The 26,985-nt window shown below is 38.0% G+C and overlaps 1 protein-coding gene across 21 annotated transcripts in view; it reads left to right on the forward strand.

The window, feature by feature from the left end:
* The window catches only part of rims1b (regulating synaptic membrane exocytosis 1b), a 56,742-nt gene that overhangs the window by 13,160 nt on the left and 16,597 nt on the right, over nucleotides 1–26,985 (forward strand). For 3 of the 21 annotated variants that reach the window (XM_083522934.1, XM_083522917.1, XM_083522921.1), the window contains exons 3-16: nucleotides 10,119–10,381; nucleotides 11,500–12,383; nucleotides 13,941–13,981; nucleotides 14,775–14,885; nucleotides 15,077–15,176; nucleotides 15,343–15,466; nucleotides 16,499–16,545; nucleotides 16,675–16,793; nucleotides 18,407–18,537; nucleotides 19,197–19,368; nucleotides 19,672–19,825; nucleotides 23,956–24,109; nucleotides 24,650–24,763; nucleotides 25,718–25,780. In XM_083522934.1, the coding sequence (XP_083379060.1) occupies nucleotides 10,119–10,381; nucleotides 11,500–12,383; nucleotides 13,941–13,981; nucleotides 14,775–14,885; nucleotides 15,077–15,176; nucleotides 15,343–15,466; nucleotides 16,499–16,545; nucleotides 16,675–16,793; nucleotides 18,407–18,537; nucleotides 19,197–19,368; nucleotides 19,672–19,825; nucleotides 23,956–24,109; nucleotides 24,650–24,763; nucleotides 25,718–25,780 (2,477 nt within the window). Of the gene's footprint in view, nucleotides 1–2,305; nucleotides 2,351–2,598; nucleotides 2,620–10,118; nucleotides 10,382–11,499; nucleotides 12,384–13,940; nucleotides 13,982–14,774; nucleotides 14,886–15,076; nucleotides 15,177–15,342; nucleotides 15,467–16,209; nucleotides 16,267–16,498; nucleotides 16,546–16,674; nucleotides 16,794–18,406; nucleotides 18,538–19,181; nucleotides 19,369–19,671; nucleotides 19,826–22,870; nucleotides 22,928–23,955; nucleotides 24,110–24,649; nucleotides 24,764–25,717; nucleotides 25,781–26,985 lie in introns of all 21 variants that reach the window. The other 18 variants (XM_083522914.1, XM_083522929.1, XM_083522925.1 and 15 more) reach the window with 13 other exon arrangements.

Consider the following 26,985-nt stretch of genomic DNA (forward strand, 5'->3'; position numbering starts at 1 on the left):
ATATCCATAACCCTGTTTTACCCCATGATAGTCTTTCTCACTATATCTATATCTCTCTGTCCGAATATAATATGATACTTTTCTTGATATTTGATAGGTGATCTGGTACATAAAAGATGTATTTAAAGCACCCAGTGATTGTATGATACTATTCCAAGCTTCAGTGATGTGAAGCGATGGGGCAATACAATGCACTTAAATGTGATCCAGTATTATGTTCATATGTGATGTTATGAAAAATGATCATTCATTCATACATTGATTTTCAGTAACCACTTTATCCTGGGCAGGTTTTTGGTCTGATGCAGGACACTATTCAGTGACATTTGCCTCCAAGATTTTGTACAACAAACACTAATTGGTGCAGCATTGTCATAAATATTGAGTAAACATTTTACTTTTCTTTAGTCAAGTCAAGGGTAGTGTATATGAATATATTACTAAATTAATATATGTGAAGTATTTTGGTTTACCAGAAAGTGTTTTCAGACACTTTCCCAGTAAAGTCTTATGCTTTAGGAAGTGTAGACTATTTAAATTGTATGATTCAGACCAGCACTTCCTATTCACCTTTTAAACCTAGTAATTAATTAATCGTATTAATTGATTAGCGAGTCTTATTAGTTTTATTTAACGAGTTGTCAGTTACTTGAACTGAAATCGGTCTTTTATATTAAATGATAAATATAGTTTGATATTCCAGTTCCACAAAAATGTAATTAGACAAGAGAAAAGGTCCCTGAAACACCCCATCTGCTTTCCAATAGATTGACATGCACTGCATTTGCAAACTGAAATATGCAAAAAAAAAAAAAAAGATTTATTTTTCAATGGGATTTTGAGGTATTTCTGCATTCATTTATTCTTTAAACACAACAATAGCATAGAATATAGTTACATTATACATAAAACACCTCAAATTTACCCCTTATCTAGAGCGACTTTCAACTGACCAGTTGAGGGTTAAGGGCCTTGCTCAAGGGCCCAGCAGTGAAAGCTTAGCGGTGCTTGGATTTGAACTTGTGAGTCCAATGTCTTAAGCTGTGAACTACCACCAACCTACTATATACACGAAAACCACATAAAACAAACTTTGATAATATCCTAACAATTTGTGAGTATCAAAAACATCATCTATAACATTTTTGGGTAATTTTACATTTTGGCAATTTGGCAGACACCCTTATGCAGAGTTACTTACAAAACAATTATCTCATTTGTACAACAGGGGACTTGAAGGTTAAGGCCTTGCTCAAGGGTCAGTAGCTTGGCAGCTTGGCGGTGCTGTAATTTCAACTTTCTGATCCAAAGTTTGTTTTCCAACGGAGCTACCACTTCCCCTTTTTTAATGGGATTTTTATTCATATACACAATTACTCACATGGTACCACTTCAGCACATTCATAAACATTGTATGAGCAATGCTGCAGATTTGGACAGAAAGTGTGCATCACATGTCTTGTTGTTTTTATTAAAAACCTTTTCTTTATAGTTTTAGAAAGTACACTTAACTCTTTATAAGAAGGTTTTAAATGTACATTTGAATAAAATTTTGGGGGGAGGGTTAAACAAATATTTTGTCTCACACTGTCTAGGTTTCATACTGTATACCTGTTTCTGTCAATACTTTACTACAGTATGTACAAGATGTAGCAACATGGAATTGAAAGCTGATTTCAGATGACCATGACACCCCATTCTAATACAGCATTTCACCTTTGAACACCAAAGTATTACTCTTTCATGCAATTATGTGTTTGTCCTATAGGAGGCATTACAGCGACATTAATCACATTCATTTACTGATGACCTTGATTGTCACGCAGATATTATAGAAACGTCCATAAATCCGTAAAGCCACATCATATTCACTTCCTATTATTGTTTTTACATTATCCTGTTATATGTATTACACACGTGTGAATGTACATCTCATCCACTCTCTCGTTGAGCTGTGTGGCTGTTTTAGTGTTTTAGATCTACACTCCACTGTATTGCACCACAGCTAAACCTGTCTTTTTGAATACACAAAAGAAATAAAGGTTTCTCCCTTCACTCACACTTCCTGCCTTCTCTTCTTCCTCTCTTTCACACATGCACTGTCTCCATTTCTCACCATATTATTTTAGATTTCTGATTTCACACTTTGCTCTCTTTCCCACCTGCCCTTCTTTCTCCTGTTTTTTCTCTTCAACTTCTCCTGTTTTTGCCTGTCTTTTACTCCTCTCTGCTTCCTGGACTGCATGCCTCAAGGAGGATAAAGTGGTTAGCATTATTTTTTCTGTTTCTCTCTTTCTGTGTATAGATGGGATTGTTGTGTGCCTATGAATATCCAACGTTTGCCTTGGATGTGAGTGTGGTGTGTGGCGACTGTGTGTGTGTGTGTGTGTGTGTGTGTGTGTGTGTGTGTGTGTGTGTGTGTGTGTGTGTGTGTGTGTCAGTTCAAAAACTCAACATTTATCAAATCACAACTGGATTTCATTATGAAAATGGTTGATTTGTTTGTCACTTGGTATCAGACTCTATTACTCGGTACAGTTTTGTCTATATCTATCAATGTGACTAATTTTCCTCCTATTGTCTCTTGCGCCTGCAAAGTGTCTCATAGTGAAGGACAGGGTAAGGAATTCTGGGTATTCTAGTCTCTGCATGGGGGCACAGTATCCCTTCCTTAGCTGACCGAGTGCCCCTTCCCCTCCTTGTGGCCGTTGCCATGGAGATGTGCCACCATTGCTATAAGTAAAGCCAACAGGGAGAGGTCGATGGGCACGGGGGGTGGCATTCTGATTTGGTCCGATGTTACACTGACATTATCAGTTGGTTGCACTTTAGTTGAAAGGACGCTGGAGTGGAATTGATAGATGTTTATAACCTTTCGACAAGGCAGCGTAAGAAAAACATAGAAATTATAACACTTGATATATGACAGAGTCCCGTTCAAAAAAAGTGCCACTAACTTACAAGAGAATGTGCATGTTTTTTGCACTTTGCCTGTGCCCTGGGACTGCAACGGGCATGCCATGGAATCAAGGGGTCAGTGGGTCATGGGTCAGGTTATATAGTCCAATCCTATGGGAAATAGGGTAGACAGATTTTCTATTTACCCTCTGTGCAAATTTACCCTGCAATCCAATGGGCACTTGCGACTCCCTGTGCACTCATGATGTTCTCAATGTGTTTTTCTTTGTGTGTGTTTAAATATTAAGCTTCTGAATTTTTTTTGTTTGTTGGTTTTTGTTTATTTTATGTTTGATGCGTGTGTGTGTGTGTGTGTGTGTGTGTGTGTGTGTGTGTGTGTGTGTGTGTGTGTGTGTCCCAGAATTCTTTTTGAGGAAAACAAATTATTCTGTTAGCTAGCATTAAAGGTCACATTCAAATTTCAGTACTAATTAATGACTCTGTAATTTTAGCTACACACTTAACACTTGTCGGCTTCCAAGTAGGGCTTTGAACCGAGCAACAGGAGCTCCTTATTAGTGCTCTTGCAATCGAGAGATGCGTCAGTGCTGTTAGCCTCAAGTGTTTAGTCTGAACTTATACCGCACATGCCACAATTATTCACACCATCAGTGGTCAGTTTTCTCTCAGATGATATCAGGGACAACACCCTGGTGGCTCTTTTACATAGGAGATTTCTGGAATAGAGATTGCTAGAAACAGCAGATCAGTTTCGGTATACCTCGGACTAGATTTACCACTGATACTATATATTTCCTGAAAACAGATCAACATTTAACCATTAAAATGATCTTTGAGGAATAAAACACTGTTTATTTATTTCCAGATTTCTTTCAAACAGTGTTAGTTCACCATAGAATTTAAGTGAAATCTAATCAGTTCTATTCAACAAATTTATTCAACAAACATTATAATGAATGGCAAAGTGTAGTGTATCTGTAGACAATGTATCTACAATGCACATTATTCCTGGTTTTATAGAGGAAAATTGAGATTATGGAGTAGATAATAGACATATAATAACTTAATGCATCTTTTTTTAATTCCCAGACATGAGGGAAGAGCTTGATTCAATCTGCTCTTATGGAGTTTAATCTGAATTTCAAAAATTGTTGGAATATAGTAAAAGCAGTTTTTAGGTAGGCATAAAGAAATGCTGTAAAGTAACTTAACGGTGCTTTCTGAAGGGCTTGAGAGTGTGACATCGCCTTTAGTAGAGCTTTGAGGCGCGGCGTTGCCTTCGACGGGGTCTTAAGGCACAATGGCACCCCCTGGAGAACCTTGAGACTGCAACATCACTTCCAGAGGAGCCTTGGAGCACAACGACGCTTACAGCGGAATCTTGAAGCCCGACAGTGCTTCCTGCAGAGTCTTGGACCATGTTGTCGCTCTTAGAGGGACCTAGGTCCTCAAAGGCGGCTTCTGCAGGGGCACTCAGAGGCATGACGTCATCTTAAGGAGCACTCGGAGGCATTACGTCGCCTTAAGGGGCACTTTAAGGCAAGATGTCTCTGTCAGAGGGACTTGGAGGCGAGACGTCGCCTTCTGAGGAGCTTGGAGGCGAGTCGTCGCCTTCTGGTGAGCTTGGAGGCGAGACGTCGCCTTCTGGGGAGCTTGGAGGTAACACGTCGCCTTGTGAGGAGCGTGGAGGCGAGACGTCACCTTCTGGGGAACTTGGAGGCAAGACATCGCCTTCTGAGAAGCGTGGAGGCGAGACGTCGGCTTCTTTTCATGGCCAGGTGACGGTACAACTTCCCCTTCGCAGCCTGGCGGTGGTTCGATGTCTCTTTCGCGGCCTGGTGGCGGTACAACGCTCTTGGCGGAACACTGGAGCGGAGCGGCACCCTCGGCAGAACACTAAAGCGGAGCATCATGCTCGGAGAAACACTGGAATGGAGAAACGCGCTCGGAGGAACACTGGAACAGAACTGTGCGCTCGAAGGGACTTTGTAGCAGAGAGGAGCGCTCGGAGGGACTCTGGAGCGGAGCGGAGCGCTGGGAGAGACTCTGAAGCGGAGCGGAGCGCTCGGAGGGACTCTGGAGCGGAGAGGAGCGCTCGGAGGGACTCTGGAGCGGAGCCCTCTCAGAATCGAGGGGGCTGTGGTGGAGATCGACCGTAGTCATCCCGAACATCCCCAGGACTTGCCCAATGAAATCGGCGTATGAGCCAAAATCGCCTCCTTTAACGCTCCACAGCTTACTGGCTCTAGAGAGAGCGTCTTCAGACAGGAGGGAAATGCAGAGCGCGATTTTGGCTCATTCTGCGGGGAATTGGGGAAAAAAAATTTCCACATACTTGCCAACGCTCCATAGGAATCCACCCCAATCAGCCATCTCGACAGAAAAGCGAGCTGGGAATATCTGTCATGCTCTCGGAGGGGCGTGGCGCAGCCTTCTGTACTGGTTGGACCTTCTGTCAGGGTACGGACCATGAGTTGGACGTGGAAGTAACTCCATCATGTTTATTTATTGAGATGAGCACACACACACACACACACACACACACACTAGTCATGTAGAATTACGAACTGTGACGCATGATGAGTCCTGAACGCGGGCATAATCTTCGGAACCAAAGTAACCCACAGAAGGAAAGTAAACCATGGGAGAAAAGTAATCCAAATGAGGAAGGTAATCCACGGAAGGAAAGTGATCCACAGTAGGAAGGTAATCCACGGAAGGAAAGTGATCCACAGTAGGAAGGTAATCCACGGAAGGAAAGTGATCCACAGTAGGAAGGTAATCCACGGAAGGAAAGTAACCCACAGGAGAAAAGTAAACCACAGGAGGAAAGTAATCCACAGGAGGAAGGTAATCCAGGCAAGGAAAGTGATCCACAGTAGAAAGGTAATCCACGGAAGAAAAGTGAACCACGGGAGGAAAGTAATCCACAGAAGGAAAGTAATCCCTGGAGGGAAGGTAATCCACGGAACCAGCGGGGAATGCTGGCAGTCTTGAGCTAGGTTGGTCACTGTAGCCATCGAGTGGGTCCGACACGAGTGAAATGGGAATGAGACCTTATATAGGGGAATCGGTAATGAGAGACACCTGTCTCTCATTAATGCCGGGAGCAGCAGAACGAGGCAGTGTGACAGCCACCAAGGGGGGGCGTGGCAGGTGGATCCCTGACCATACCAAGCAGGTGCTAATAATCTACAATTTTATGTGTAAATTTTAGCCATCAACCGAAACAGAAACAGCTGTGTAGGAGGCTCAAACCTATGTGAGGAAAAGCCAAACTCTGCTATTAAGGTGAGGTTTAGATGGTTTCATGTCACCATGGCAAAAGAGTGGTCACACCAAGTATAGATTTAATTTGGATTTCTCTTCTGTTCATTTACTTTCCATTTTGTTAATGAATTAAAAAGAGAATGAGCGGAAAAAAGCTACTCCAAGGCTCCGTAAATGACCAAGGAATAAAAAAACGTAGCATCTTTCAGATGGTCAGTAATTGGTAAAAAAGTACAGTAATTTGGGAAAAAAGTAAATAAGCGTATGTCAAAACAGCCATAGTTCAGTGACTTCACACTTAAGCCATCATGGCTTCTGTAGCAGACTAATCTTGTAGCTTCATGCAATCACATGTTATTGTAAATTATTAAGATGTGATTGAACTTAATACAGTGCTGGAGAGATACACTCAGAAAGTACAGAATGTTACAAACTTGTACAGTTTTCTCTTTTTAAATAATTTCATTGATGACATTTAAAGATGAATAGCCACCAATCATTAATCTACAAGCATTAAAAGGGAACTGTTGTCAACATTTAGTCATGTAAGTTGCTTGTCTGAACCTTTGTAAGCAAAAAATTTTATGTAACTAGACCTTGACAATTTGTAATTTAAAACCCCGTAGCTAGACGATTCCTTTGAGTATCAGGCTGCTATTATGGTGCATCTGCTGTTTTAGTTGTGGTGCAGCCGAAAAAATGTGCAGACTCTCTGTATCAGAGTGTCTCAGGAGTATGATTTAGTAATTGTGTGTCAGCAGATCTGTCAAACTCCAAGAGGGAAGCAGTCATTTTTATCTTGCTTATTTCCTCTCTGGGTCTCTGAACCAAGCCCTGGACTTTTTCAACAGAGCCTTCATTTAGACACTGCTTTTCTCTGCAAATCTAATATGGTGTCTTTTTTTTCTCTCTTTTTCTATTTTCTCCTCTTTATTCCACTCGAACCTGCTGACTTGTTTTCTGTCTCTTGATTCTAAGGTTTCCAACCCCTTTGCGTTCTATCAACCTTCTTCTCTTCCTTGTCTTTCTCGCTCTCTCATTCTCACAGTCATTTTGTCTATCTTACACACACTCTTCTCTCTCTATTCCTGTTTTGGTTGCCATGGAGAGCTGTATTGAGCTGAGCAGGAGGTAGCTGACACACTAACACACAGTGAACCGAGGCAACTATATTCACACATATTCATGCTAGCATGCACACACAATTGTAGAGACACAAACACATAGCTCTTATTGGTTTATTGCATGTCATGTCAGGTGATGGATTTTTTTTTTTTTACAGAAGAAAACATTACAGGTTGTGGTCTTGTAGAAAAAAAGATCAACAACAGAGTTGGTATGAGGTGGTAAAAGTAGATTTGATCTTTTAACCCCAGTTATAAAATGATAAATCAAAAATATTGTATAAAAATAATAATTAAAATGTTCCATTTTGATAATTATCTTTATGGTTTAAGTTTTTGTTGTATGTAGCACACAAAAGTGATCTGTATAAAATATAAATGAATGGCTTCTGCATAAAATGTCTGTGGGAACAGTAACTGATTAAGAAACATTTTAGTAATATAATAATAATAATAATAATAATAATAATAATAATAATAATAATAATACTCACATGTGTCTTTAAGGATGATATTCTGGATTATTTTGCATGTTTTAAACAGTAGTATGGTCAAATATCTCATAGAACTTATATGTATTGCTGTACTTTTTGGTGGTTCCAATTTTCTTCTCCTAAATGTACGACTGTTCCTTATTTTTGCAAATGATAATATTGAAGACGTACTGAGGACTCCTATTGTAACATTTTCATGCTTGAGCTTAGTGTATATGTATAGTGTTTATAGGACAGCATTTAGAATCCGGCATACAGTAGCTGTAGTGCTATGCAGCAGGATTAGCACAGATTGCTAATCCTTCCTGTGAGGGTATCTCTGGTCGGCCGACAGCTGTGGGCCTCTGGACATCAGATTTACCTCAGATTATTGCAGAACAAGGCCAACTGGATCCAATAAGAGCACAATGTTCTCTCTCACCCTCACTCTCACTCACTTACTCTCTTTCTCTCTCGCTTGTCCTCCCACCCCCATGCTGTCCTAGAACAGACTTCATCTCTTTACATCAGCATTGAAACACGAACAATTCGCCGACAATATTTATTTGCTGGGGTTTTTTTTTTGGTTTATAAATTCAACCTTTTGACCACGTCGAACACAAGGTACCTAGAATGTAAGTACACTTCTTTGCACAATTAATTATTGCCAGGATGGAGTATTTAGATTTATGAACATATGCTAACAGCAGGTTTAAAGAACGCTTCGAGATTGTTTGAGATTTTGACAGTAGCAGATGTTTTCTGCTTAGTCTCATTACTTCTTGAGGGTTTTTCTTCTTGAGAGTGCAGATCCTCAGATTCCTGTTTTCAAAGTTGCCATCAAGCACAATAAAATATTAGTGCCAGCTTTCCAATCTGTCTGCATGTTTCTGGCATTAGAGATACTTGGAAATTGAAATTGTAAACTACTAAACTAGCCTATTACTCAAACAGGGGGCACCAAGGAGCATTTTATTTTGTTGTATTAATGTTGGTTGCTGCTGTGTACTGATCAAACTGAGATCATTGTTGCTTTAAAAGTATATTGAATGTAGAGTGTGGAAGCAAGTATGCAGGTCTAGGTGCTTGTGCTAGCTAAAATGTGGTGTTCTTACATTTAACCGTTTTTCTGCAAACATCTTGTTCTCGTTTTTAAATGACGATGGTGCACTGATGCTGCTCTGGCTACCTTTGTGCCTTCTGCGTCTTTTTATAAGCCTTGAAGGTATTTAATGAAATGACTTGTATAGTCCTCTTCGAGGTATTTTAATAAAACACAGTTTGCAGTCTGTTTTGCTGTAATCATCAATGGCCATTTTGTCTTGTCTGTTCAGAAGCGCAATAACGTAAACTTACATCACCTAGTATCTTGTGATATCGGATGCGGTTATCCGAGCATCTTTTTCATAGAAGAAATTGAGCATGATATCAAACCGATATCTGATACCGAATATCAGTATCAGTGCCTAAATGTAATGATACAGGAAATGGACATTTCCACTGGTTTGCAGAGTCATACCAGCTGATCGACTGCCAAACCGACTGTCTGTGGGTTGAAATCCAGTTTTACTAGGAAAAGCACAATATTGACAAGGAACAAGAACATATGCTCATTACTGCACCATTAAGGCCTGTTAGCTGCAGTGTGGAGCAACAGTAATCTTGACTGAATTTACAGACACAATCGATAGATAAGACCTCTACTAAGAAGTCTAAAGTGAGATTGATACGTTCGCACCTTTAGAGTCACAAACACAAAAAATGCGGGAACTGTTTGATTTTACATTAACGGTAATAGCATCTAATCAAGCCCTGCCGGTCTCCACACTGCAGACCGAGAAAGGCAGGAAGAAGAGAAATCGTTGAGGCCTAGGTATTTTAGGAAGTCTCAGTCATCCATCTTGTAAATGAACCACAGGAAAGCTCTAGTTAATGTTGAAAATGAGAGGAGAGAGAAAAGAAGGAAAATTAACTGAATGAAATATGAAAGGAAAAACTCCTAGGATGATTTTTTGCTAAGTACGGATGGTCATAACAGTGTGTGAGTGGCAGTGTGTGCAAATGTTAATACAACAATGTATATGTCTGTGTTTTCCACTTTCCTTACAGTGTTTGTCTTGTATATCTGTTTTCTTTCCTTTTTTCTGCAAATCTATTCACTTCAACCCACCTATTGAACCCTAATTAATAAAAAAAAAATCTAAAAACACAAGTGTAACTTACCAACATTACATTAAATTAGAATAATAGTCACAGAATTAAGGCATTGCTTACTTGTATACCCTGCAAATAAAGATCTCTTCAGCCCCACCTACTTCATATCTTTTGGCAGGTGATGTGGGTATGCAACCTATGCAGGAAGCAGCAGGAGATTCTTACTAAATCAGGAGAATGGTTCTCATCAGGGCCAAGAGGCAGGCCTCTGAGCGTGGCTGGCTCTGAGGCTGACCGGGACGGCAAACTGCGCTCCAGGTCCCAGGTTACAGCCGGAGCTATCCTTGCTAGTGCTAACGACGCTTCCCTAGCCTCTGACCGGACAAAGGGAGCAGACACCATGCCAGCCTCCCGAGCACGGAGTGAACCTCCACGAGAGAAGTATACATGCTGATACACAATAAACTGTGATACCAGGCATAAATATTTGTTGCTCTACATCAGTGCATCTAAGCATAGTCTTGACATGTGAATTATGCATCATACTTCTGTCATACTTCAATATTTACATTTTGTCTGTAAAAATTAAAGAAACAAACTATTATTATTGGTCCTACAACTAAATTATTTATTACTAAATCATTAAGAGGTGTAACACAATGTTACTACTTATTGTATATCAGTATTTATTTATTTATCACAATATTTTATAAAAAACACAGCATTTGCGAGTTAAACAAGGTTCTATTCTTCCATCACAAGCTAGTAATGCTAGTTATTCTCATTTAAATCATCACATCCCTGTTAGGCTGCTACTATCGATGATCAAATTGAATACAATTGAATAAATGCTGTAAATGCATCATTGACATTCATGTGAAATTGTGGTATTGCAGTTTTTTATAGCACATTCATTCTATTCATTTTGACTTATAAAGGTTAATTAAATAGTTCAAAGGAGGGTCCCATGGTGGTCTAGTGGTTAGGATGCGGCGCACTCACCGCTGCGGCACGGGTTCAATCCCCGGTCAGGGAACCAACCCCAGCCACTCTTAGTGCCGGTCCCAAGCCCGGATAAATGGGGAGGGTTGTGTTAGGAAGGGCATCCAGCAAAAAAAAACATGTGCCAAATCAAACATGCGGATGATCCGCTGTGGCGACCCCTGACGGGAGAGGCTGAAAGAAAGTTTTAATTAAATAGTTAAAAGGCTTTTTGCATTAAAATAGGTCCTTCTTGCAACCAGAACCTGAACAAAACAAAGCTTGAAGGGTACAAAATAGGACCTTTGTTTAAGATAAACTGCTTAGAATAAATTTATCTTAAGTTTAACATTTCATATGTTACATAATGTAAAAGTTTGAAAGTCCTTTATCTGGTCAAGGCTTGAATTTACAGATGTATGATGTCAAGCATTTGATAGTTTAATTGTGACCTAGCCTTTCATGTTTCTGCTTTGTTAAATAAAGGTTCATCTTAGAAATTTTGAAATGTCCACTATGTATAGAACTCATTTTTTTTTTGGTAACCATAACAGACTCCCTGTTTCCTTGTATAATAGGAAGAGGCCAGTGTCTCTACATGAGCAGAATGGCAAGGTCATTGTCAGAGGTGAAAGGAGAGTGGGACCAGGCAGGATGCCTGGTCAGGCTTCAGAAGATCGTGCTCCAGGAGAAAGGCGAGAGAGCAGGCGTCTAGAGAAAGGCCATTCGCAAGAATATGACCACCCTGGTGACACTGCCTATCCTGACCAAAAGCGGAAAAAAGAAGAGGAGGAACGCGAGCGTGAAAAGCAGCGACGGGAAGAGGAATATCAAAATCGATACTGTAGTGACCCTAACCTGGCCCGCTACCCTGTCAAACCTCAAAAAGAAGAACAAGAGATGCGCATGCATGCCAAAGTGTCCAAAATGCGACAAGAAAGACATCACAGTGACATGGCCATCAATGAAGTGGGCCTTGCTCAGGATGGTTGTGAGACCCCAGGAAGCCGGCTAAGTAGGAGGACAGCAGGGAATGAAAACCGCAAAGCAGTAATAGAAAACCATCTGGCATACTCTGTAGACAGGACCGTGGGGGGTAGCGCTGGTGGGGGCCCTGTACCCCCACAAAAACAAGGTCACAGTGGTTCTCATATGAGCCCTGGAGGCTCCCAAGACCTCAGGGATGGACAGGATTGGGGCCTCAAAGGCTATTTGGAGCCAGGATCAGCAGCATTGCTACATAGGACCAAGCGCGAGAAAGCTGCCGAGAGCTTCCGGAAAGATTCTTCTCTTAGTTCGGATCAGTCAGAATGTCTCAGACCACCTCCTCCCCGTGCTTATAGGCCGAAACGAGGCCTTAACAAGAGGCAGATGTCCATTAGCAGTTCAGAAGAAGAAGGAGGGTCAACACCTGAGTATACCAGTTGTGAAGATGTGGAGATTGAGAGCATAAGTGAAAAAGGTTGGGAAGTATTTTACTTGGCTTGAGTAACTAATTTTGACTTTATTTTGACTCGGTTGATGAAAGCATGTCATGCCATACGTAGCAACTATGGAGCAATTAATAACAAATTGCATTCTTGATCTCCTTGTTTCTAATCCTATTCTGAAAATAATTTCTTTAATTTCTCCAAAAGTGCCTTTTCTCTTTTAATTCAATTTAAACAATGAACCAGAATAAACTGTTAAAGCCCCAGAAGAAATCATATGTCATGAGATCTTTGCACAGTTTTTTGCAAACTGCAAAGTACAGTAGATTTGTAAAATACACCAGTGACCCAGTCATGTTACACAATGACTAACTCTTATGATGAAGCATGCAAATTAACCAGTGTGTATGCCATTAGTTTTATGGCATTAGTTTCATCAAGTTTGTGTTATGTAAAAGTTTATTGATGGTGTTTAATGGTGCGTTCTTGCTTAGCTAGCTTTAAGCTAGACTGTTAATTGATGTTATTAAAATCTGTTTGAAGAAGAGACTAATTGAAGTACTGGATGCCACAGAACCTCCCATCTGTGTTTTACGAACAATCCATCTGTTTTTTTTAAGCATGATGATTCATTTTTGTACCTGTGGTCCAAGTGATTAGTTTGAGGTGACTAGCATTTGAATTGGTTATTCTTCATCCTTGTCCTCAGTTATTATTGGTTATCAAAACCAATAAAACATAAATGGATTTATATTTCGGTGCAGATGAATGGATGGCTAAATGGCTGGATGGATGAATTGTGTTAATTTGAAGTCTTCCTAATATTATTTTTCATTAGGAATCTGTTGTGTGTCTTTCTCCCATACTGTTCCAAATCTAAGCTCACAAGATCTGAAGTAAAAGCTTTAAATTCAAAGGTCAAACTTAGTTTGTGCTAAGGACCAATGATGCCACACTCTTTTCTTATCCTCAAACAATACACTCAGCATTACTAAGAACTGGGCCTTTTAGACACAGTTTTACTTTTCAAATTATCATTTTTAAAATGTTAACAAATTTTACATATTTGAATGTTACAATCTGCAAAATGTTACTTTTAGTCATCTAGCAAAGTTTATCAAAATGTGCATTTCCTGTATTGTACAGTATCGTGCATACAAATGTATTGGTTATACAGTAATCCCCCTTTACTGCGGTTTGACTCTTGTGCACCGGTTTATCCTGGAATTGCATTTGACACATAACTAATTTGTTTGGCTGATTTTTCCAGGCTCTCGCGGATAGCACGATAGACCAAAAAACATTGGGAATTGTTTTTATGGAGTTTTATGTTGAAATAATAAAATGTATTAATAAAACTATTATTATTAATTATAAAGTGAAGTAAAATGTTAATACAGTACAGTACTGTATACATATTACATATTTTGTGGTGGTGTCCATTTATCGCGGTTTTTCGTTTATTGAGGGCTGTTTTGGAACTTAAACACCGCGATAAATGGATTACTGTACTCCAAATACATTATACCTTACTTTACTAATAAGGTTAGTATTAATGTAGTCACAGTTGCATTATTTTATTTTTCTAGGTGACTGGGATTGTCATCCTCTAGATCCCACTGTATGGCATGTAAGTTTTATCAACAGTATGTTCATACATATCTTGGATAGGGGTTTTAAAGAAGAAATACTGAATTGTTGGAATATGATGGGTTAAAAGATTTGCCAGACAATATGTTACAAAATTACATTTAAAAAAAATGAAACATTGTTGTCAAGCATTTTGTCTTTAATAAGTATAGATTTAGTAATATACTCTAATTGAGTAGTTTATTTGATAGAATTACCATGTAGCTAATCATATTAGCCATTTAATATAGAAGTGCCTTTTAGTTATATGGTGAAACACTGTAATCCAATGCATTTGACTTCATCATAAAACTTTTTTTGTTGTTGTTGATAGAATTTAAATTAATAAAACCAAATGCTAACCTCATTCCAACTTTACCTAGAAATTTTGTTACTGCTGATTTTGTTACAAGTTGAGACAATGTTAAACCTTTGATTAGTACTCTTACATTCATGCAATTTATCGACCTGATAAGTTATGTAGTGGTTTTACAAAGCATATTATTAAACTAGAGCGTAAAAAAATAATTATTTAATTCATGCTGTAATAGCTTGATAACATGGTAAAAGCATCAGTGAACACCCACAACGTCTTATAAATCAATTCACACTGACATTACTGTGATTACCTTGTGGTTTGCAAACCGTACAAAAATTCCTCATCAGATCTCTGATAGAGTAGATGTTTACTCTTTGGTTATGCCTAACGCTCTACAAGAATGTGTGTGCATGACAGCGAAACTGTGTCTTCATCATTAATGTGTTTGAAAAACCACCATTCCATTTTCCCCCAGCATCCTGTTACGTGGCAGCCATCAAAAGAAGGAGATCATTTGATCGGCCGCATCACTCTGAGCAAGCGCTCGGCAGTGCCTCGAGAAGCTGGCTCTTTGCTCGGGCTGAAGGTGAGATCAACAGGACACTACAGACACATTCTCCATGCTGCATTTTTATCTATGTCTAAGTAGAAGGCCAAGCTAATTTTAGTCTATTTCACTGCAGGTCAAGGAGTAGCATTAAAATGTTTACCATGTATCTTACCATTCAAGATGTTGTGTTGCAGAACTTACCAAGTACATGTTTTTTTTGTCATTAGGTGGTTGGTGGGAAAATTACAGAGACTGGGAGACTTGGAGCGTTCATCACCAAAGTAAAGAAAGGAAGCCTGGCAGACGTTGTCGGCCATTTACGAGCAGGTAAGGATAATTGTTCACAATGTGCATTTGTTTAACTCAGTTGACTAATAATAAAGATTAATGTCATAAACATGGCCAAGAATATTTGTTCCTTATGTGCTGTGTTACTCTGATGGTATTTCTGGCTATTAGAGAGTGGTTTGAAAGGTAGTCTTTGTGATTTCAGGTGATGAGGTGTTGCAATGGAATGGAAAAGCGTTGCCTGGAGCAACTAAGAAAGAGGTGTACAACATCATTTTAGAGTCACAGTCTGCACCTCAAGTAGAAATTGTTGTTTCAAGGCCAATTGGGTAAGCAAAACATGTCTTACATAAATTGTTGTGTTTAGACGCTCTATTTTAGTATACAGGTATTATATGTGACATTAAGGTGTCATTTTTAAGATGACTAAAATGAATATCTTATTTGCACTAATTATCTCCAAAGTTTTGTTAAAGTGCTCCGGCATAGACATATTTTAAATAAATTTTCAGTTCTCATTTTTTATCCTTGTGTTGTCACTGGCTTGTTGCCTGATTGTGTTTACCTCTTTTGTGTTTCATTTTGATTGGGCTGAGTATGGATACTTTGTCATTGTCTTGTTGGTTATCATGCTTGTGGTATAAGTCTGAACCTTAATTTTTTTTTTAATTATTATTATTATTATTTTTTTTTTTTAAGTTTCTTCTTTTAGGACCTTATTTGTATTTAATTGTCAATGAGCTCACTGTTTATATCAAATTATAAGATAGCTTATTTGACATAAGGAAAATGTTCTAGGATTTAAGTTTTAGGCTTAGGTTTAGTTTTTCTTCATGGATTCTTGTAGGGTCTCTGCGTACTTTGTGAAATTCTGGCTTTTTATTGTATACAACCAGGATTTTTAAAACAAAGAATTTCTAATTAGTCACAGTCACAATAGAGCAGCCTCTACATCGCTACATATAGAGAAAATTGTTCTGGAATGGCATAGATGTGTAATATTCGGGGAGAATGTGTATCTTTTTTTGTTTCACTTGTTCAGTTTGATTTGATTTTCCACTGCATGCTTAAGATGCATCCACCGAGTTCCTCCCAAAAACACCCTCAGAAAGTTTTATAGAGCGTATGAGTAAGTAAAACACTCAAACTGTTATATTGTGTCCAGTGTCCAAAGTGCCTGAACCTAAAGTATTCCCAAACCTTGTTGGCATTGTTAGCATATTAGCATTTCTTAGCTACCAACATCAAACCCTCTCAACCTGAAACATCCTCTGTTTTTTCACCAACACCCAGTGGGTGTAATAATTTCGTATTGAAATTTATGATATACCTGTTAAAATGGTCTTCCTGTTCTTTTAAAGAGACACACCAAGAATTCCAGGGACGTCACATCCTCCTCTTGAATCTAGTAGGTTTTTTATTCAGCTTTTACACCACATTCAGTTGCAATTTTTTATATATAATAACAATAAACTTTATTTATCATATATAATCAAAATGTCATTCTCTCTCTCACTCTTATTTTCCGCCCCATTAGCTGGTTCTAGTTCTATAGATGAGTCTCACAAGGTGGACCGTCCCTCCATCTCCGTCATGTCCCCCACCAGTCCGGGAATGTTGAGAGACCTGCCTCAGGACCTACCAGGCCAGCTTTCAGTAAGTACAAGCACAAACGATAATTACTAGTCATGCATGGTCATATTGTATTATAGAAAATAAGTTTAAAGATAACATATAATGACCAAATAATTAAAATTACATTTTAATTATTACATATGATCAAATGACCAGAAACAAGTGCAAGATAATTGTGGTTAAAATGCAGTGACCCAAAAATAATAATTACATAATATTACAAGCAAAGAAAGCAATTTAAATTAATTAAGAAATAATTTGGTGCTTGGAGGTGGTAAATCTTAAACACAGGGGTGGGAAGGTGGTAGCTCAGTGGTTATTGCTCTAGGTTACTGATCAGAAGGTTGGAAATCCACGCCCCAGTATTACCAAGCTTCTACTATTGGGGCCCTTGAGCAAGGCCCTCAAACCTCTGTACTCCAGGGGTGCTGTAACATGGCTGACCTTGTGCTCTAACCCCAGCTTTAAGTATAAAATGCCTTTCCTTTCTTTTTATGGCAAGATTAACTATTATATTAGTTTCCATTCTTTGGAACTATAAGGCCGAGGCCTGTTCCAGTAAGGCAAGGTTACTGTGTATAGCTCCAAGAAAACAGTGCCAAGTTTGGTATGAGGTAAAGTCTAGCATCCTCCACAGAACCCAGAATTCTTCTGATCTAAAGACCTTTGGGATGAACTGAACCTGATATCAGTGTCTGACTTTACTGAAGCTTTTGTAGCTGAATTAGCACAGATCATCACGATTATATTCCAAATCTAAAAATTTTGACCATGTAGTACATAGACAGGATCACTGAGATTTTTCTTGAAGACACCAACGACCATCATCATCATTTCTTAAGGAAAGTTCATATTCATACCAATGGCTTATTTAATGTATAGAAATGCTATGAAAGCATAATACAAATGAGCAAGCTCATCACTGTTCAGCATTGCTGAAAAAATACACTTTTTGATGTATAATAGGAACGGAACTTGAATTAATGTGATGCTATTTTAAACAACAGACAAACAGTGGGGCGCTAGTAGGCGCTAATCACACCTTTCGACAGACAACAAAGGGTTATTTTTATGCCAAGCACCATGCACTCATGTCTGTGGTTTATAAGTGCATCAGCTTTCAGACATAAAACAGAATAAGAACCATCAGGAATCGGAGCTGTCTGATGATCGGATTTCTGTAATCCAGTTTCGACACACTTGTTTACACACAGAGCGGTTTTCGAAGGCTTATTTATTCCCATGCCGTATTTATTTAGTATGAAGGTGCCAAGTCCGAAGGTGTTCAAGCGCATCTGTTAAAGCATGTTTTATAACTGAACATTCTGATTTCAAGCCTTTTTTGTGTTTGAGTTGAGAGAAATATTGACATTTTTTTCTCGCCTATGATAAAACAATTCAAACCCACTCTTTGTTTTCTTAGTCTGTTTATTATGAAAAGAATTTAAAATATATTGTATTTTTGTTTCTCCATTAAAACGTAAAAAAAAATGAAAAGAATGAATGCAACATGCGTGTTCTGTACTGCTTGGTTAAGTTTTACAGTATTTAATAAAGTACAGATATCTTCAAATCTTCTAAATATTTCAATTGTACAGACTCTAATATAGACCGTGTATGCTTTTCTCGACAAGGTGAAACTGTGGTATGACAAAGTGGGCCATCAGCTTATCGTCAACGTGTTACAAGCCATAGACCTGCCTTCACGTCCAGACGGTCGACCACGCAACCCTTACGTCAAAATGTACTTCCTTCCTGATCGGAGGTGAGCGTTGTTAAGTGATTTATGTGCTTATGGCCATGTTAAAGTAAGTAGCTACTTTACTTCTAGATCTTTTGGCATCTTTTAGAGAAAAAAAACGAGCAGCCGCCCTTATCCAGAGCGACGTACAAAAGTGCTTTGAAGTCTCCATCAGTGCATAAATCAACACTGGTTTACTTGGTTGCAAACTTAGCATACCATCAGTGTAAATCTCTGTTGGGAGGAATTACAGCACCCATTTTTTTCTTTTTCTTCATAAAGGCAAAAATTTTGCAAAAATTTGATATGAATTGTAAAATCTTCAACCTTCTAATGAGTAAAATCCCTCTGAAGTTCTTTAGTACGCCAACTCAAACGTATTTGCCACTTATACAGTAGTTTGGCTATGATTTGGATAACATTTACTCATGTGAAAAATACATAATAAAGAGATGAAGCCTGTTGCTGTGTATCTTTGTGATCTACTCTCATCCCAGTATCAAGCGAAGTACAGTTTATTATATAAGAAGATTCAGATACATTTTCAAATATATTTTTACAATCTCTCTACTTAACACACACACACAAACACACACACACACACACACACACACACACACACACACACACACAAACCCACACACACACACACATACACAAACACACAGTGTGATCTTTTTCAGTGACAAGAGCAAGAGGAGGACGAAGACGGTGAAGAAGAGCTCGGAGCCGAGATGGAACCAGACGTTCCTTTACTCGCACGTTCACCGCAGGGACTTCAGGGAGCGCATGCTGGAGATCACCGTTTGGGACCAGCCGAGAGCACAGGAGGAGGAGAGCGAGTTTCTCGGAGAGGTGTCTTTGCCACATCACAATTACACATCATATTTACGTACATCACATCAATTATTAGCACATATAATTACACCGAGATTAGACTAATTTGGGTTTGTAACATTAAAGAATCAGACTTATTATGACTCTGTTAATATCGTGTCAGTTTCTATTACCAAACTAGATTTTATAAATGATTGATTGAAGGATTTATTTATTTATTTTGATTGATTTTATTGTATATTATTTTTCAAATGCAATATATGTGCAATATAAGTAAGACTGTATAATAGTAATGAACTTTCATTCATCTTTTTTTTGCAGATCCTGATCGAACTTGAAACAGCTCTCTTGGATGATCAGCCACATTGGTACAAGCTGCAGACCCATGATGCGTCCTCACTCCCTCTACCCCAACCCTCCCCATACCTTCCCCGCAGACACGTTCACACCGACAGCCCCAGCAAGAAGTTACAGAGTGAGTGTCATGTCTTCACAGTATTCAATATAAACTGAATTTTGGCTTATACACACACGTATAATGATGCAAAAACAGTACAAATATATTTTCCGAAAATACGGTATTGTAAATACGCTGTTTTTTTGGGGGTTATTTTCTCTATATTTATTTATTACTAATTTATTATTTGTACAATTATTTAGTTGACTTTGTTTTTCTAATAATTCATTGCTAACTAGTTTTTTTTTATAGCACAGTGTCGCTGAATTCTTGATTTGGATCAGAAGGTGTTAGGTTTGGCTTAGAATTGCAGGTCATGATGGGAAATGTTTCAGTTCATTTCATTTAATTTTTTACATTCTAGTCAGTATAAAGAGGTTACTGCAGTGACATCTGTTCAGATCAACTATTGTATATCGAATCAGTTGAATTATTTCGACACTTGTGGTTGATTTTTGGCTGTCATGAAGAGATTGTGTGATGCCTTGGAGTTATAGCCTATCTCTTTACTGTCAGTCATAGCAATATTAGCCAATACAGGCATCTGCGAGCTTGTGTATGTGTAGTTGTTTTTTCATCAAAGTGTGTTAAAGTGCCCTTTGATGCAGCTCTTTATTAGTGTTGGGGAAGCTAGAGGTGTAAACCTGACACTCATACCTAAAAAGTATAAATACCTCAAAAGTATAGATACCTTACTGCAAAACTTAATCCATTACAAGATAAAAGTAACCAATTGCAATGTGACTTAGTCTAAAAGTATATGATTTTAACAGTACTTCTATTGAATGTAGGCTCAAAGATGCACTAGTCCTCAACACCCAGACGCATGTTAGTGAAAAGCCAAAAACAGTTGATTTGTGAGGTTTTATGTTCTAGAATACAAATAAGATTGTCCACCTCAACACTCAACTCATGTCACAAAAGTAGAACCATTTATATTCAATGGACAAAGAAAATTAAAGCAAATAATTTTGAAATTAATAATAATTAAATTGTAAATATTAGTAAATAATACTAATACTTCGACTTTGTCACCTGCTGCAGGCATGTCTTTAATTGATGCTAATTCGCCTTCATTTTGAACAGTATCTAGTACCTTCAATACCCTGTAGATGGCAGTATTGCCTCTTCTGCAGCATAAATAAGCTACTGCAGATAAAGCTGCTGTTAAAAATGTAATTGGTAACGGTTATTGTCAATTAAAATATAGTGGAGAAAAATATTGTATATATTGCATAATAAATAATGTGTAGTAGAGAGTAAAAGTTGCTTTTATCTTCGATACTTAGTAAAAGTAGAAAGTAGGCAAAAAATTACTTAATAACAGCAGTGGCGGGCCGTGCATTTGGTACCTGCGCCTTCAGTGGGCACTTACCGGAATTAATCCCCCTCTTAATACCACCAATATCATGTGGCAATTATAGAAACCATTAATACTATACAAAGCACAATACAACAACGCGTGGCATTACAAAAAGAGAGGCATTTCACATAAGGAGGGGGAATACAATTTTTTATTAAAGCGATTATTCTAAACCTCTACAATACAACTGCAACTGTGCACCTACATCATCTGGAGCAGTTAAGAATCAATATTTGTCTAATAACATGAAAAAAACATGAAAACAGTTTTAATAAAATACAACCTACACTCCAGAGCTCTATACTCATAATGCATACTCATATAATTTGCACCACTCCTCAGAAGCTGTAAGCCAGTGATACCACTCATATTCACTGGTCTGGAAGTGGTAAACAAACCCTATCCCGGGCTGAGACCAGTTAGCTAGCTTTGGGATTGGCCGACCTCTCTTCAGAATGTCTAGCTTTTCTTGAAAAAATGGATTTTTAAGTATGTTTGAAACCAAATCAATTTCTCATTTCTCTGTCAGCTATTGTGGGCATAAAAAAAGGCTAACTCTGGTGTATTAATGTGTGCAGAGCGCTACAGACATGTTTTACCAGCCGAACTTGCAACAGTTTCACTCTGACCAACCAATCAGAAGAGGGGAAAATGTTGACGCTATTCTGGGCCAGCTAGCTTGCGAGTTTGAAATCTGATTGGTTAAAGAAACAGACCTATTTTTTATATAGTGTAAGATACATCGGTCCGCACTACTGATTGTGAAGGCCCTGGGCAGATTAGATTGACATGGCAGCACATAGAGGCTGAAATCTGATTGGACAAAAAACATCCACATACACGTGAGAAACGCTAAGAGAAACGCTACGAAATGAAGAGAATAAACTGTTGGGAATAAATTAATACAATTTCATGTAACAAATATTAAAATTTAGGTTGTAAATAGTGATAGTGTTTAGGCCTTGCTAGTGTTTAAGCAGAGAAGGCCTTGCTGGCCCTGACGGACCACCACTGAAGTACAGTAATGAGGTACATTTACACATATACTTTACACCACTGGATGAAGCACGTGCATACCTTTAATATTTAGTTGTCAAATGTTGGTTGGAGGGTGGGACATGGCAGGGGAGAAATCGTTTGGGAATATATCCAGTTTATTAGGACAGCCACCTTCTAGATACACTTTGTGGCCATAGTTACATATTGTTACCATATAGATTACAGTTTCTGACTAGATTTTTAGTCCCAGCAGAAAACATCCATCAAGGAGGACAAACGTTGACCAGATAATAGCAACTTTGATTAACGACAATTACAGCAAGCAGGACTAAAGCTAAGTTCAAGCAATAGCCATGGACACCAAAGTCTAATGGTAGAGCAGAACAGAGTGTTGGGCAATATATTTATATATGAAAGCAACAGCAGAAAATAGCACCTTAGTTTTTCTTCATCCTTACCATCTGTATTATTTGGGAAGCAGCTCACAGAAATAGTTCAATAACTGTTTATCTACAAAGTGACATATATTCTAGGTTTACCTGATAAAAGCTTGGAGTAGATACAAGCTCGGTGTACCTATTAAACTGTCTTGAGCGGAAAGAACTGTGCTACGCGTGCAGTCATTCAGGCTGCACATTATGTCCTGTGTGATTTCGTATTTTTATAGCTGCTCAACCATATGCTGTGTGTGTATGTCTCAGGATCTCATCGCATCATTGAGACCGATTATGATGATGCAATTACGGTAGTGTCTTCAGGTGGGTGGGCGGGCGCATGGTGACCGTAATCACACCGTAGCTGTCCAACACAGGATGAGAGAGATAGAATAAAGACCTTTCATACTTAGCCAGCCGATATATTACAGTCGATTTGTCTTTGGATTATCAGCTTTATATGCAAGTACTGTTTTGGAAAACTACTGAATACTTAAATTACCTATGAATTAATTTATTCATTAGTATTAACCAGAAGACTGTATTTTAACTGTATTCCTTTCTGTCGATTATAAACTTCAACATATAGGTAGACTAGCAGCTGTAGCACTATACTACATATGCTGATAAATTATTTTCTTGTGTTTGTTGTTTATTGGGCATAATGTCAGTCTCTCTCCCCCTCTGCTGGGCTTTTGTAGTAATAAAGCTGTAACCGCAGAGAAAATACTCACAAAATGCATGAAATCTAGGAATGGCGCACAGTAGTACCACTTACAACACCTTCATAAGGCCTAGAAGTGATATAAAGCTTGCAGAACTCTGGTTATTAAGTAGAAATAACAGATTGTGGCGGCTTAATACACTCTGATACAGGCCTTATGACAAAATGCTAATTTTGTGTTCATTTTCTTTTTATCTGTTGCATGCTTATAGCGTACTTTGCTGTAGCTTTATGCTTAGGATTGTCTGGTTTAGAGTTTGATAATCTCATGAAGTTTAAGAATGTGTTAAAGAGTTAAGAAAAGTGTAGGAATTGGAAATCTGCTTTATTCACCAAGTACAATATAAGTAGAAGGAATTAAGTGTGTAGGGCTTTTGCTTCTGTTTGGCATGTCGTAGAGTACAGCAGTTGTGCTGGTAGTTCGGCACAGCCCTCTCGCATGGTAGTGCTAGTTTGACCTTGTTAACTGATAGCTGTATATACATTTTTGCATCACTGAGTTATGAACTGTGTGTGTGTGTGTGTGTGTGTGTGTGTGTGTGTGTGTGTGTGTGTGTGTGTGTGTGTGTGTGTGTGCACACATGTATATGTTTTTGTCTGTGTCCCTATGTGTGTTCTGATATACCAGCAGCAGAGAGGAACTCCAGAGACAGGGAGAGGTGCAGCACTCTGACGGTTCCCGAGAGGCAGACAGCCATTCAACATCGCTCACGATCCGTCTCCCCACACCGAGAGGACCAGTGTAGAGGACGTTCACGCCACACACATGTCCCCATGCAAAGGTACACCTCAAACACACACACGCAGACATCAAATCTATACTCTTATTGAGTTACATATGTATGATGAGGGTTTAATACAGAAATAACACGTTTTTCTATACAGCATATTTGCAGCATATTTACAGCATATATCATATTAACAATAGAAGTGTCATTATTTTATTAATTAAATAACGAATTATAATAGAAGTATAATTTTAAAGAAAATCTGCACCGTGTGGGATTTTTTAAATTGCACTGTATGGTAAATATCGGTTCACAATATGAATAAAAAAGTATGATTTGCTTGAGAAATATGTATATTTTTTGTTTTATTTATCTATTGCAAAAAAAACTATGAATATGAATAACTTTTCCTTTAGATCCTAATGATATATTGAGCTTCATACTGAGGAACTCATTAGCAATTAAATGGATAAAGGTGTGTTAAAAGTAGACTAAACTACTAAACTGTGAAGAGAAAAAAAAACACAGCTGATGCCAATGTTGTAAGTTGTGATTTTTCTTTTTCTCTGGTTTTCTTTCTCACCCTTTTCCCAGAAGTCTGGATGAAATTCGCCAGAAAAGGCATCATTCACAGTCCCCCACTCACTACAACAATCCCCAACAGGAACACCGATCTGGAGACTCAGACTATGATTACTCAGAGGACAGGTACTTTAAATACATATTTCTCTATAGACCACTTCCATAGCACATAATTACCTGGGATCATAACATACACATAACACTTTTTAGGATGGCACAATATGAAGAACAACATGTCAAATGTTATGTGTCCAGTACACTCAAGTGCATTTTAGGCTTTCTAACCAGAAATACATTTGACTGCAAATGTGGTTCGGATCTTATCAGGACACAATGCAGATACCAGAAACATGAAACCAGCAAGTAGAAATGAAATCGATTACAGGGTTCTATTTTCTTATTACATTTTTGCTCTGGCCTGAGTGCTGCTCTAAAGAAAAAAAAATACATTTCTGGACAGGAAACAACAGAATATATAAGTATAATGATAGAAAATACATTGGGATTTTGGTGACTATAAAATTAAAATTACATTAGTATTAAAAGCACTCGTTAATGCACTGATTCTGTCAAATGTTGTTGAAAAAAGTGCATAAATCAAAAATTCTTGTAATATACATGTATGAATAATTAAGAAAAATCAGCATTATAAAAGCACTTACAGTAGTTCTTAAGATCCAATGATGCACCTTAAAGAAGTTTTAAAGTACATTACATGCTCTAGATCCACAATATAAAGATTCCAAGCATGTACCCTTGAGGAATTCCATCCCATCTCTCAGTACAGGCTGCAGGTGAATTTCTATAATATCAAGCTATCCATATTTTACAGCATCTTTGCAAAAGGATTGATTGTGCATTAAAAGCTAATTTAAACTCAAGTGTGAATGTTACTGAACCTGTGTCTGTGTTACTAATTCTACTAATGAGACTAACACATCACTCAGTCCCATCATACTGTAGATGTGCACTATTAATATAGTGTTTTCTAAACACATGTCTGTCAGTTTTTGTATTCTGTTGACTGACTCTTTTGCTTGGCGTTTAATATTATTTCGGTTTTGTGTTGTAAATGTTAAGTGAGGTCCTGGAGATGCACAGATCAATCCGGGGTGGGAGTGCTGAGTGCCTGCACACAAACAGGTAAAAACTGAGAAAAAGAAATGGAGAGCTGATGGTAAATTGGAGTTCAGTTCAAATATTTTGTCTTGTCATTTCCAAGCACTTTTTGCTGTTAAAACATTCAAACAACTAAAAACACTAAATTGTAACAGTTATAGTTATTCTTATAAAAAGAGGAATAAATATCTGGAAGATTTCAAATCAGGGATGGACAAAACAGTCATTTTAGTTTGTTGTCTGGTTGGTTGCAGCAAAAAGAATCAGTATCTAGTATATTGTAAAAATGCTTAGTAAGCTAGATAGCTGGATCAAAGCATTCAGATATAAATACAATAAATAAATAAATACAAATGATTATATTGGTTCACACTCAAGAGGTTGTTGAAATTTAGGCTTTGAACTCTGGTTAGCATCCTGATTCTTTTCCTTAACTTCTCACATTAATTGTAACTGTGTATAGTTTAAGCACAAGAAGTTTTTGGCTTTACACACTTTGCCTTCTTTACTTTTCTGCTGCATGTTCCATATTCTCTAAAGATTGTATAAGCCTATTACTCCAATTATTAAAAACAGCTGTGTGTATGGCAGTGAAAGGTGAGATTCTAAATAGGCAGTGTGCAGTAATTACAACATTAAGGTAAATAACACAACCAGGAATCATATTTTGTTTAAATATACATACCAAATAATGTTTTTTTTTCCAAATCCCTATGTCCAAATATGCAGAAAAAAAAGGAATAGCCTGGACACATAATCATGTCTCAGACACGTGGCCTACAAATTTGTCCACCGTAATTTAATAGGTAAAATATAATACAGTAGTCCCCCGTTTTACTGCGGAATTGCATTTGCCACATAACTCATTTGTTTGGCTGATTCTTCCGGTCTCGCGCGGATAGCACGATAGACCAAAAAACTTATAGGGAATCGATTTTTTTTTAGTTTTATGTTATAATAATGAGATTTATTAATACAAATATTATTAATAATTATAAAATGAAGTAAATTGGTATACAGTACAGTACTGTATACATAAAATAGCATTTTTGGTGTGGCGTCCGTTTATCACGTTTTGGAACATAGCCACCACGATAAACGGGGATGACTGTACTGCTGAAAATAATACAAAGCACAACCCAGGTTAAAGCGGTACATCACTTGATTGACTACTGTATATGTAATATAAGTATACATATACTCCAAGTTTCTTTTCTATGCATGTCTAT

The sequence above is a fragment of the Silurus aristotelis genome, assembly GCF_946808225.1.
Source record: "Silurus aristotelis genome assembly, chromosome: 20".
In the NCBI taxonomy this organism is placed as follows: Eukaryota; Metazoa; Chordata; class Actinopteri; order Siluriformes; family Siluridae; genus Silurus; species Silurus aristotelis.